A 12,465-nucleotide genomic window follows, 5' to 3' on the forward strand; every position below is an offset into this window, starting at 1 on the left:
ACACACACACTTTCTTTTTCTGAATTAAATTAAGATTGGACCTGGGAGGGCGAGGGACCTCTCGGTTCACAGATAGAATACACTATCCATGCAGACTGTACTTATTGAGCAGTCAGACATATAAAAGGCTCTTTCGTAATTACAGACCACCACTCACAAAAGGCAGCTTGGAGTTTGCTTCCGTCAGACCTGTAATGTTGGTTTATTCAAACGTCGGCGACAAAAGGAACGCAGAGAGAAATGGCCATGTCTCACAGACTGCCCCATCTCACCAAACGGATATGTTGTATGAAAGAATATAAGAGGAAACGGAGCAGAAATGACCGCAAGCACAAAACAAATACTTTTTCTCCCATGGTAAATTGTTAAAAATGACACCACGGCCTACATACAAGGTAGCTAGAATTCTGAACATTCAAGCAGAAAATGATCAAAACGGTAGAATATTGTGCTGCCTTTGAAGCTCATACAGTTTACACGTAAGATTGAGTACTGGTTAATATTTACGTCATGATCCTCCAAGGCCAGACAACTATTTTCTTCGACATTACGGGATCACAGTGGCAATAATTTGTAGTTCGTTTTTAGGGTTAGCATGTTTGACCCGTTGACGTTTGCATGTCAAATAACTGGATTCACAACACGCTGCATGCATTTATTAATTTATTGTTACGACTGTGTTATACACAACCTCTTCTTTCACTTTTAATCATATCTACATGATCAACATTTAGTAGAAGGGGTTCCCCAAGTAATGCTTCTAGGAGGACATCAATGTGAATAAAAGAAAGCATTAAAACGAAAGGACTAGAAGGCCAAATTCACACGCTTCAGTACAGGTTGAAAAAAAATACATATATCTTTTTCACTATAATAATAAAGAAAGTGCACAATGGAGGCCAACCAATTTAGCATGGATGAACATCCGAAATATTTTCAATTATGACTTCAGTTTGTGGTCTTATCTTTGTGAGAGCAGCAGACGTCCCCTCTGTCCTCAGCGGATAACGCTGCAGAATTTGAACGTATTCACCCGTGATTACCTTCAGCGTGGTTCAAAAGCAGAGAAAGAGAACTGATGGAAGACGTTTAAAGGGTGAAGGTAATCTTTCCAGACACTCAGCAGTATCAGTCTTAACCCACAATACGAAGTTATGATTTCCCCGAGTCTTTTATTCAAAAGCACCAGATGACAAGATTCACAGCTTGCAATGGGAACTAATTAAATGTTCTTGAGAAAGAAAAATAGGTTTTTCAGCCGCCAGGTCTCCCATTCATGCCAAAACAATGAGTTCTTAAAAAAAAAAAAATAAAAATGCGGCATGTTCATACATTTCTCTGGGCCATCACTGCTATTTTCAGCCTTTAAATCCATCCACCTAGTCACACCAGTGCCGCTCCACACTACCCTGAAAACCAAAAGTGCAGCATCGAACCACGGCACACGACGGACGTTCCACGGTCTTCCAGCAAAGGATCACCTTGACCTTCAGTGTCCTCTGAGCTGAATACTGATTTTTCCCCCACAGAGTCCTCCGGACTCTCGCCGAGCAACGAAAGACACTCGGCTGCCAAGGCCAACAGGATGTGAGGAGGAAACACAAGCTCACCGCAGCCTACGCGCAAGAAAGAAACAACTTTTTTTTTTGTAAAATTTACTTTATTAGACAGTAATAGAGATAAACACACACTCAACTTTAACACATGAACATTCATAAAAACAAGAAGGAACCATCTAAAGACGCTTTGTGAGGAAAACATTGCTACGTGAAGACATATTATATAAAATTAGATGAATAAAAGTTGTTAAATAGATTTAAATAGAGTTTGTGCATGTGCTATAGAGTTAAGATTACGGACATTGCCTTCATTATCCCGTAACGAGAAATCGGCTGGGTAAAGGTTGATGTGCTCCACTGCGCACATTCATTATAAAAACGTTCATCAATTTCAGGCGATGCTGCGGGAACTTCCAGACAGGACAGATTGAGCAATCACGCTAGTTTAAAACAAATGGAGCCGACTGGAGAAATAACACGGGCAACTGGCCTGGATCACGAAGACTGATTTGGACGAGGAAGAAGGGGAAATATTTAACTTGGAATGATATCTGACAGTTGCTAAAGACCCCCGTTAGGCACTGGGGTGCTTAAGAATAAATGAAAATGTTCTCTTAGAGGGAGAATGATTGCTGAACTTTCAAAAGGCTTCGTAGACTTTTCCTTCCTTTATAAGATGTGAGAACATGTGGTGATATTTACGAAAAAGTCACATTCTAAATCCTCCTGCAGAAAGTGGTGCCGTATTGTCCTGGGTGTGCTTCACCCCTTAATTTAATCTAGGTGCGTGACTCCTCTGGCTGGCCTCTTAATTATTTGGCACCGTGAGCTTGTTCAGATGTTTGACAAGTTGTTAATTAGGAAAGTCGCCTCGGTGGCGCTGCTGAAAGTTAACTTCCAAACTTCAGGCCGAGGAGATGAACGGGGGAGCTGGGAGGATGGGGCAGCCGCTCGGCCAACATCACACTGCTGGTGACCTCTCTGCGCCCCTCGAGCGCCTGGCGCCACCAGGACCACCTCCAGCTGGACAGAGTCCCTCACCAGAAGACAGCGGACATTCGAGCGGCACCGCAGCGGCCCCAGACGGAACTGGGCGTGCCGGGGAATCAGGACCAGGGAGCGCGGTTGTGGGTAGAAGACTGCGTCCTCGAGCAGCAGGCCCAGGTGGGTGTCTGTGAGCAGAAGATGGGCTACGCAGTTCGCAGGAAGCGAGGACGAAGAGCGCGAGGAAGAGTGAACCCTTACGGCAGCGTACAGCAGAACCTGCACCTGGCCCAGTTTCGGCCGCTCCCCGTCCATATTCCCATGGAGGAGGCACACCAGGTGGGCCAGGGTCTTCTGGAAGTTGCAGGTGAGCCTTAGTCCAGCAGCCAGCAGCAGGTCAGGCACATACTGGGCCCCCCAGTCCAGGGACAGCTCTCGCAGATCTTTGGTCAGTAGAGGGTGGTCCCACACGCCGGGTTCCCCAGGTGCAAGAACCGCCAGCAGGGTACAGCACAGGTCCTGGGTCAGCTCCGGGCTGTAGGTGTACAGGGTCAAGATGCTGCTGGCAGTGCTTCCCATCAGCCGAATGCTTTGACCGGCAAAGCCCACCTGGACCTCCTTTATCTGAAACAAGGGTAGGTGGTGGAACACAGAGAGGCTGTGGGAAAACTCCAGTGGGTTTGAGGGGTCAGGGTCAGAGGTCAGGACGAAAAGAACAGACTCCAGGAGGACCACGAGGGCTGGACTGGGCTCCAGCTGTGAGCAGCTGCCCACGCTCAGCCAGCAGACGGCGAGGGTCTTCTGAGTGGTGAGGGAGGAGGCTGGCAGGACATTGAGGAGGAGGGACAGCAGGTTGGGGACAGGGAGACACTGTAGCTGCCTCAGGGAGGATGGGAAGTCCACCAGCCTCTGGCATAACACCTGCACAGGCTGACAGGGACAGTGGGGGGACCCATATCCCACCACCTGCACCTTCTCTGGCCCACATGGTGTCTCCGGGACCCAAGCCTGCTTATTTGAGTTTCCTCGTACTAAAACAGAACGGGTTCTACAGCCATTAGTCTTTTCCACTTGTGGTGAATCAACTTTAAGGAAACTATTTGGGTTCCTTGGGGACTTCAGTCTTGACCCCATGTCCAGTTCAGTGTCAAACTCTTGTGGCCACGTCAACTTTTTAGCCAGTGAATGTTCCTTTGGCCATGCAAACTCATTATCCATGGCTGGTTCCTCGGCATGTACCAGCTCGCCATACTCCGGAGGCCTGGCTTCAGGCCCAAGAACCAGCTCCAGTTTGACCTGCTGCACAAAGGGCAGCTCTTTGACCAGAGAACACACTTGGGTGTACAGCCCCCCCCACGATGGCCATCTGTGGCAGCACTGAAGGGGAACTGCGCAAGATGCGGCCCGCGTCCTTCACCATCCAGGACATGCGGCCCAGCAGACTTCCCAGGCCTGAGGCAGAGTTGGAACCAGAGCCAGCCTGGGCTGACTGTAGATGCGCCTCAGAGGCTGCCGGGGCCCGCAAGCTCTCCACGGACGACATGGAGAGGACACTGTGACTAAATTGGCCCTCGACTGTGAATGCCTGTGACTGAATGAGTTTCTGTGTCACTTTTAGCTCAGGGAGTGTCAAAGGAGCCTCATCAGACGCTAGTTGAGGAAGAACCACTCCTCCAGCATCTTCTAGGCCAATCGCAAAGCATTCGGCACACAATGGGGACGCAGGGACGGCAAATGAGGTCCCCGCAGATCTGCCAGTGGGTAAACAGGGGTCCCAGCCACCATCAGAACACACGCCCATGCGCTCATTAGAACCCCCCTCCGGCCCCGCGCCAGATCCATCAGCCCCAGTCAGGCCACTCGGGTCCGGCCGCGATCCCCGGCTCGTGCTCCCCAAACCCAGATCCCGGTCCGATGACAGCAGCTGCTGGGGCTGGCAGTCCGCCGCTGATTTATGAGGGGAGGCGCTCTGCTGCGCTTGTTGTTGCGAGGACTGGGGCCGCCGGGTCTGGACGCCGTCCTCCCATACCTTGTTAGCAGAGGGACGCTTCTCAGCTGCCGGGCTGCACGTTTGTTGGGTCTGCCGCTCTGAGGTGTTCAGAGCGTCCGCGGTGACGACAGACGCCGCTGCCTGGCAGAGAGGAGAAGAGTGAATCAAAAGATTTGTAAAAAAAAAAAAAAAAAAAAAAAAAAAAGTCATTACTTTTCCAAGCCTTAAATATCTGTTAATTAACATTATTTACACAACTTCATCAGGGTCTGCTCATTTGCATGCAAACCACTGCTGCTACTTTTCAATATATTTGCACGAGCCGAGTTGGCACATGGCTGCCACTGTTTTGACAGCTCCATTGCTGCTCGGTCCTGTCCTGCACTGCAGAATTGCTTTTTTGATTCTCGTCCTATTTCTCTGTGTCGTCCTGTCAGCGCCTCCATAGTCGTGTTTTGTTCCAGTGTTGCATTGTGGCCCTGGATGAATGTTGCCTTGGCCTGACCTGCTTGTTTTTTTAAGATTTGCCCCCAAAATGAAAAGGTCGTAATGACTATAAAACACATACAGGGGGACAGGTACGGTAATGAAGACAGGAAATGATTTTAAAGGCTGCACACATCCCTCAAATAGATCAACAGAATGCCAGAGAAGACTTTAGTTATCTTCACTAGCACAGGGTAGACTGGAAGAGACTTTTTTTTTTTTTTTTTTTTCTTCCCTCACGAGCAGTAAAACATTAAGTAAAATTATTAATTGCTTTAACACACCTACTCGTTTATGACTCTTTCTGTGGGCTCTTAGAGCCAACAGCTTATGTTTCTATTCAAGATTCTACTAATGTCCTTGACTAGAAATGGTCTTAAATGGCATCTTGTTTTCAGGTTCGGCGTTGCACGGAAATAATGGGGGTGAAAGCATCTTCTGCTGTGCACACATTTCTCGATACACAGCACTGCGCTGACTCTTTTGGGCCTGGAGACATAAAACAGGAAAGCGGGGATTGTAATGGGGCTGCAGATATGAGCATAATGAACAAAAACAAGCAGAAGGCCCGCATGCTCAATAAAACCCACATTACCTTATCGCTCAGTGAGCGCAACACAAAGAGCCTTGTTATGCCGCTTGCTGGAAATTTGCAATGATGGAAAGCAAGATCAAAGAAACAGCTCATTTCAATACGCGCTAAACAGCGGTCCTCGTGCCGCTTGAATTTAAAACGTTCAATTTAATTTCTTTTATATTTTAGGGAACAATACGAAGGTCCGAAATTTGCATTTTATATAAGTGCAGTGGGTTGCCTCGTCCAGCAAGCACACCCAGAGGTTGGACTAAGCTCCATTCTGTACCAGTTCACAGCAGTGCACATCGTAAAAAACATGGTTTCTTTTGGCAGTGTCCAGCTTAGTATCTGGAAACTGTGCTAATGCTAATGCCAACGTGTAATTAGATCCTCATTAAACCTGCCGCTCAGACAGCAGAGCAGACTCGGCCCACCTCACATACGCTTACAAACTATTTCCTGAGGGGTACTGCAAATGAAGGTTGTGTAGTAGAACACACTAAATGTTCAACTACTTTACACTCCCATTAGCCAACATTTATATCTTGCACATGCGCTCTCCAGTTCATGAGGTTGACATTCCTTTTTAATGTCGTCTGGAAGAACAGCACCTGGAGACCACAAGGGGGCGGTATGAATCCACATAGACCGGACATACAAAGTTACCTTGATCACTTAACATGTCGTCAACATGTTCAAAAGTCAAACAGCTCCACCTAATGGCACTTCCTTATGACACTTACTGCTCATGAACGATTAAAAACTATAAATGTAAATGAATGAAAGAAGCACCAACTTCAAGACTAGTTTGAAAGGATAACAGTAATTAAATAAACTGGCGAGACCATTCGTTTTAAAAACCGAAAAGTGGAAATGAGTCCCCTGCATTTACCCAATCACCATTTTGTGAACAAAGGGCAGCCTAGAAAGTCACCCGGCGAACAGTGTGTTGAGACTGTGCCTTGTTCAAAGGGACCTTGACAGTTTGGGATTCAAATCTGCAACCTTCTGGTTACGGGTTCGCTTCCTGACCCACTGAGCAAACACTGAAAGCGCTTTTCTAAAATACCTCCTAAAATATTTCAATCCAGAGCTTTTCTTTTTTATTCTTCACACCTAAGCTACTTTGGATGAAAGTGACTGTGGAATTGATGTAATAAGTTTGTATTTTGATAAGAATCTGTCAATTTATACATTGCATGTATTTGTCGATTGCAGAAACCCCAGGTAAAGTGAAACCGAATTTTTTTTAACGCTGCAGACCATCACAGAGGTTACCTTGCAGGACTCATCTGGTGGACCTGGCCGCAGCTCGGCTTCATAGTAATCTTCAGCAGCCTGAATGGTCCTGCATCGATGAGAGAGAGAAAAGCAGCCGGCCGTGTTGTGAAGAGCAACAAGAAACGATGCATCTGTAATTATATTGCATGAGGTGAAAAATGCATTTGCAATCATAATGATATTTGCACGGAAGGGCACAGCAGAACAAAGCAATTAGGTTTATGTTCACATCCATGCAGCCAGGGCTTTGGTTTTTAAAAGTGATTTTAATTATTTGCCATGGTATGACACGGGAGGCTTTAAACAGCTTGAGAGGAGAATGGAAGAAAAAAAAAAAACCTGCAAATGCCCACATTTCTAAAGCCATCTATTAGATTTGAATGGCAAAAAAGCCCAAATGTCTGTATGTGATTAGGGCCACTCTACTAACTGTGAAATTAAATAGAATCTGTGCATGTAGATTCGAGGATTTACGCACAATTCCAAATATGCGGGCCGCTCCGAGTGGGGCAGCGGGGGACCAGCGCGAGCTTTCGGTAAATCTCGCCGAGATTTGAAACAGAAAACAGCGGATTTAACGGAGAATGAGAGCTCACACCACGCACTCCCAGTAGAGCGCCGGGTCGGGCTAAAACTTCTTCTACAGCAAAGTCAAGCCTCCAAGAACTGGTCTACTGTACCGTGGCATTATAAGTGCAGTTTTCCCCACGTAAGGATCTTGTTCACCCAAGATGCTCAGTGTTAACACCAGCTTAGTAAAATCCACCCTGCCTTACAGCGCTTCTTATAATCCGAAAACACCTTCAACGAACCTGGTCAGTTCACCTTCATTTAGCACACCCAGTTCAACATCTTTACTCATTACTCAGTTGTCTTGATTTAGAGAGGAGACCTTCCGAAAGTTTCTCAAAAAGTGTCCACAGACAATGGTCTGTGTGAACATTGAGCTCCAGGTGATGTTTCAGATAAACCCACAATCTTTCACTTTAGCTCCCGCCCCACCCCATTATACTGACAACTGGTTCAATTTTCCGTGATTCTGTTGATATGCTCAGAAAGGAGGTGGTTTCTGTACCTCTGATATCTGCTTTTCTCCTCAGTCTCCAGAACATCTGACCTGCCTGTGAAGGCGAGGAGCCCATGATGTACCAGTTTATATGACAGTCCACCAGCGAGGCACATGTCCATATGTTCTGGATCTGGCACTGCCAGCTGGTTGCTGTAGATGCATCCTTCCCCCTCGTCCTCCATCTCCCAGGTGACATTCAGGCCTGGTCCTTCATCACTCTCCTCGCTCAAATCCTCTTCTACGTTCCTCAGCTCACCTTCAGGCTCCTTCACATTTGCCCTATGAACACAGAACCCATTATAACAACATCTTCACCACACCTTCCCTGCTTCCATGATAGTATTGAACAAACAGGTCCTTAAAGAGCACAGCGATCACCAGTGTGGAGAAGTGACTATGACTTCAGACAGCTACAGAAAGTAACCAGTCACACAGTCCACAAAGGGGGTGAAAGAACAAAAAAGTAGTCGTCACAGCAGGAGGCTAATAAAGGGCCATTCGGAGTAAAGTCTGCAGTGACGTTGAAGGTTGTGGCTGGCTGTCTGAGACAGATTACTCCTTCCACAGAGAAGCTGAGATCAGAGCGTGGAGACGGAGTGAAAGCTATTAAGGGTGCGGGTGGAGGTCATCAATCCTTCATGAAACATCTGACTAACCGTGCTCAGGAGTGGCCAGATGTCACCTGAACTACAGAGGAAAAACAAAGAATCTTGTTAAATTATAGGATGAAGCTCCACCCCACTCATTCATAGTCATGCTTTTTATGCAAAACATCTCCATTTAAAAACAACAAAATTTGATTCAGCAAAGCAAACAGATCTCCACGGCCAGATTGTATCAGATTTTGTTAATATCAACAGTGCAAACACTAAAGGCAATAACTGAATGTGATGCCAACAGTGACAGAAAGCCAAATGCCTGCTGATTTTTAAAAAATTTGATGAGCAACGCAATAGGACCCCTTGCTTTAACATGCCGGAGGGAGCCAGATGCTCATTTTAATTAAGACTTTTCATGTCGTGCAACTTAAACACAGAGTTCATTTACATGGAATGCTGAAAATTGCACTGAGATGATGGAATGCAAATGTCAGCTGGGTAGAGGGTGTTCAAACCACCCAACTGCATCCCCAAAAAAAAAAAAATAAAAATTTTTTAAATCTGGAGTCCTAAACTCCACTAATGTACAGTGTAGTTAATAGCATGTTTGGGTTCAATGTATCTGCATTTTACAGACAGGAGGTGCAAATATATGGACCAACCCAAACTCTTATCTGCGATGACTTATCTGTACATATTTGAAGCACTGTGGCCACTGAACGTGCAAACTTTGCCTGGTACAAAAGGGCCTATACATAATTGTCTACAAAAGCTTTTATTCCTAAGAGGGAAAAAAAAAACTGCTCAGAGCACATGGCTGAAACATGCTAAACATGCAGATTGTTAAGCAACATTTTGTGACCCTGACAGTTAATGGCTAGATGTTTTGGGCGCTAAAATGCGAGATGAAGTTGATCATTCACAGGAGAGTGTGCTGCTCTATTTAAGAAAAAAAAAAAAAAAATATCCACTGATGTCACTTCTGTAGGTTGGTACAGATCCATGAAACACCACAGAAATAAAGGCAGAACAAGTTCAGGGCTGAGCAACATCACACTGTGGATTCGGTCACGGGGGATCGTACAATAAAAGACAGTCATGAACACGCCTACAGCATTTGCTAAAAAAAAAGCAGCTTTTCACTCCTTTCTGATGTCTTTTGGAAGCAGAAGATGGATGATATCACCAGCAGACCTTTGGTGATACAGCAAAAACTTTGAACTGAACATGCAGCGTAGAAAGACGTAGAAGCCTGGCTGATTACAGATGATGTCGGGGCCAAACAACGTGAATCATAACCCACGTTCCCAGTGATCAGATTCACTTACACATCCAGAGTTAAAGATTAACAAAAATGAAGAGAAAAAAATAAATAAAAGATTTAAAACCTAAAACGCTTCTAGGAGGTGGGAGGAGATGAAGGCGATTTCACTTACATACCACGCTCACAATTACCCAGGAGTTGTGCGCGAGACCGACTCGAGCAGGCATTGATGTGCGGGAGTTAGCCTCCCACTCATTATCAACCCGGACTCCGCTTCCCTATGCAGGGGACACGTTCGGTGGCTCCCAGCCAATTTATCCCGACTCGAATTAACGGTGACGGACGCGGACATCCGGACTACCTAAGCAGGGAGGGCGCTCGGCGCTGAAAAGCTGAATCTCCCATAAACCGGGTGTTTGTACTGACTGAAAGGGACTCACGTGGAGAATTACAGACTGTGGGTGGATTGATAGTCGTGGGCCCAACATTTTCCACCATTTTCCTTTCATGACAAATCACAGCCACAATATCGCCAGAGTGATCTTTATTTTTATTCTTTCCTGCCCTCAGAACAGACACAGTGGCATTCCTGGGAACAAGGTAGGTAGGTGTGTGTGTGTGTGTGTGTGGCGCTGCGGTGAGTGGTCGGGGACGGGCGGAGGCGATAATGGCACTGGCAGGTTTGGCTGACGGGCACCAGCGGGTGCTGCTGGGTGTTAGCTGGGTGTGAGGTTTTTTTTTTTTCCGGAGGAACATCGCAGTCGCTGCCGCGTTTGGTCCCACGGGTGACCGTCACGCTGGCTGGTGTGGAAGGGGCGGTGCGGGGTGGAGACTGCAGGTGAGAACGGGTCCCGCGTGATCACAGCTCGCTCGCTGTTGGACCAGATATGTTAAAGTATGCCAGGCGTTTTCAGGTTTCAGAGTGGAGGATGACAGGAGAAGGAAAAATGTGGGGTTTGAGTTTCTAGTACAGGCGGATTTCTATCCTAATATATTAATAAATAAACTCAAATATTTAAATAAATACCGATAATTCTGCCAAAAACTGAAATAATGTCACCATGATTGCATTAAAGCATGTCATATATCCTTCCATTGTCTGTACATTATGTAATACATATGTGCACTAGGATTTATTGTAGTTTATAGAGATTCTCAGGCTATGTACACTTCCCTTTGACAAATGCCATAAATATAAATATGCATTGCACATAGTTTGTATGCAAACTGGTTAACAATTAACATGATTTCACCTTCTTAATGCCTTACACAACTTACTGTGACTTTTTTTCTTCTCATGGTGAATTGTCTTGCTCAGGGACCCGATGGAAGTAAGGAGGGTTTCAACCTGCTTGCATATACAAAAACAGGTACATGTGCAGGAGTTCTATTTGGCTGTACGTGGATTTAAATGATTTCTTCAATCATGTAATTGGCTGCATAATGGAAGTACTAAGCCAATCAGTCTTGCTGACATCACAGGTGAAGAGAAGGTGATCGTATTTGCTCTGCTCTGTATTTCACATCACCATTTGATGCTTTATGGCAAAATTCAAATAGCAAACTATCAGATAAAACACAGTCAGCCCAGCAAAAGAAGTGGGACTGAAGTGCGACCGGCAGCATCCTAAGAAGGTTTGTTGTTTATATCAGGGCCAAATTCTTTGGTTTCTACAATGAACATTAAAAGGCCTCCAGGAATAGACCTATAAATAACAGAACAGCAGGTCCAGGTTGCTGACTGGTTCGAGGAATGACAGAGGACGGGGCTACCGAGGAAAAGGTCACGGAGCCCCACCACACATATGCTTGTAAAACACAACTTTAGCAAGGACACAGAACTCCTCTGGACTTCTCTGAAGCATTATTAAAACCCTAATGCCGGTGTAAACGGTGGCAAGATGCGACGGCGTCTCAATAAGCCCCTCACCTCATCTGCACGCCTCTGAATGGCAAATCCGAAGCAAGCGAAGAGCTTTGAACAACAAAGTCAAAGACAACAAAACATCTTGTAAACACCAAGAAAGAATCAATTAAAGCGACAAGGACATTTTGGCTCCATCTTCATGGCAACCTGCCGGAACACACTGTGGCTGTGTGTGTGTTTAGACTCTCAACTCCAGCTGCAAACTGGGGTGTGTTAGAAATAGCTTCCCTCAGCTGGGAGTGTCAAGTGTTTTTCTGGTGCAGGAACACACACAGACTCACGGCCGGCGTTTTCCCCAATTGCTGTGATCCGCGGCGACTGTTGCACATCAGATGAAATCTATTCAGGAAGCACGGAGAGAACTAGGAGTTAAATGCATCGTGTCTCACACACTCCCACAGTCTTTCGAATCAGCCGATAATAACAGCTCCTCGTATGGTTCCGAACTCCTTTATAATGGAGGGCATCCCACAGATCAGCCCCCCCCCACGCCTGCCATTCACTGTACTCCAATTCATATAAATAGTTCATCAAAATGCAGTTCTCACCAAGGTGCCATATATTTCAACCACGACTCCAGACCACTTCAACCTGGAGTCAAAAACCACTGCCCCCTGTTTACTATACCAAGGTGTGTAATACCACACTTCCGAAAACCAACTTAATCTGACATGGGACCGTACTGCAGCGTCTGTAGAGGACGGCAGTTATTTATTTGATTAGTGAGAT

At 46.0% G+C, this 12,465-nt stretch overlaps 1 protein-coding gene across 1 annotated transcript in view; it reads right to left on the reverse strand.

The window, feature by feature from the left end:
- Positions 1–1,772: 1,772 nt before the first annotated feature.
- kif16bb (kinesin family member 16Bb) overlaps positions 1,773–12,465 on the reverse strand; it is a 34,369-nt gene continuing 23,676 nt past the window's right edge. Inside the window, exons 18-21 of the mRNA XM_028989207.1 lie at positions 7,953–8,225; positions 6,875–6,944; positions 3,889–4,674; positions 1,773–3,839 (exon numbers count right to left, since the gene is read on the reverse strand). Of these exons, the coding sequence (XP_028845040.1) occupies positions 2,394–3,839; positions 3,889–4,674; positions 6,875–6,944; positions 7,953–8,225 (2,575 nt within the window). The 3' untranslated portion in view covers positions 1,773–2,393. The remainder of the gene's footprint in view (positions 3,840–3,888; positions 4,675–6,874; positions 6,945–7,952; positions 8,226–12,465) is intronic.

The sequence above is a fragment of the Denticeps clupeoides genome, chromosome 8 (assembly GCF_900700375.1).
Source record: "Denticeps clupeoides chromosome 8, fDenClu1.1, whole genome shotgun sequence".
NCBI classification, from domain to species: domain Eukaryota; kingdom Metazoa; phylum Chordata; class Actinopteri; order Clupeiformes; family Denticipitidae; genus Denticeps; species Denticeps clupeoides.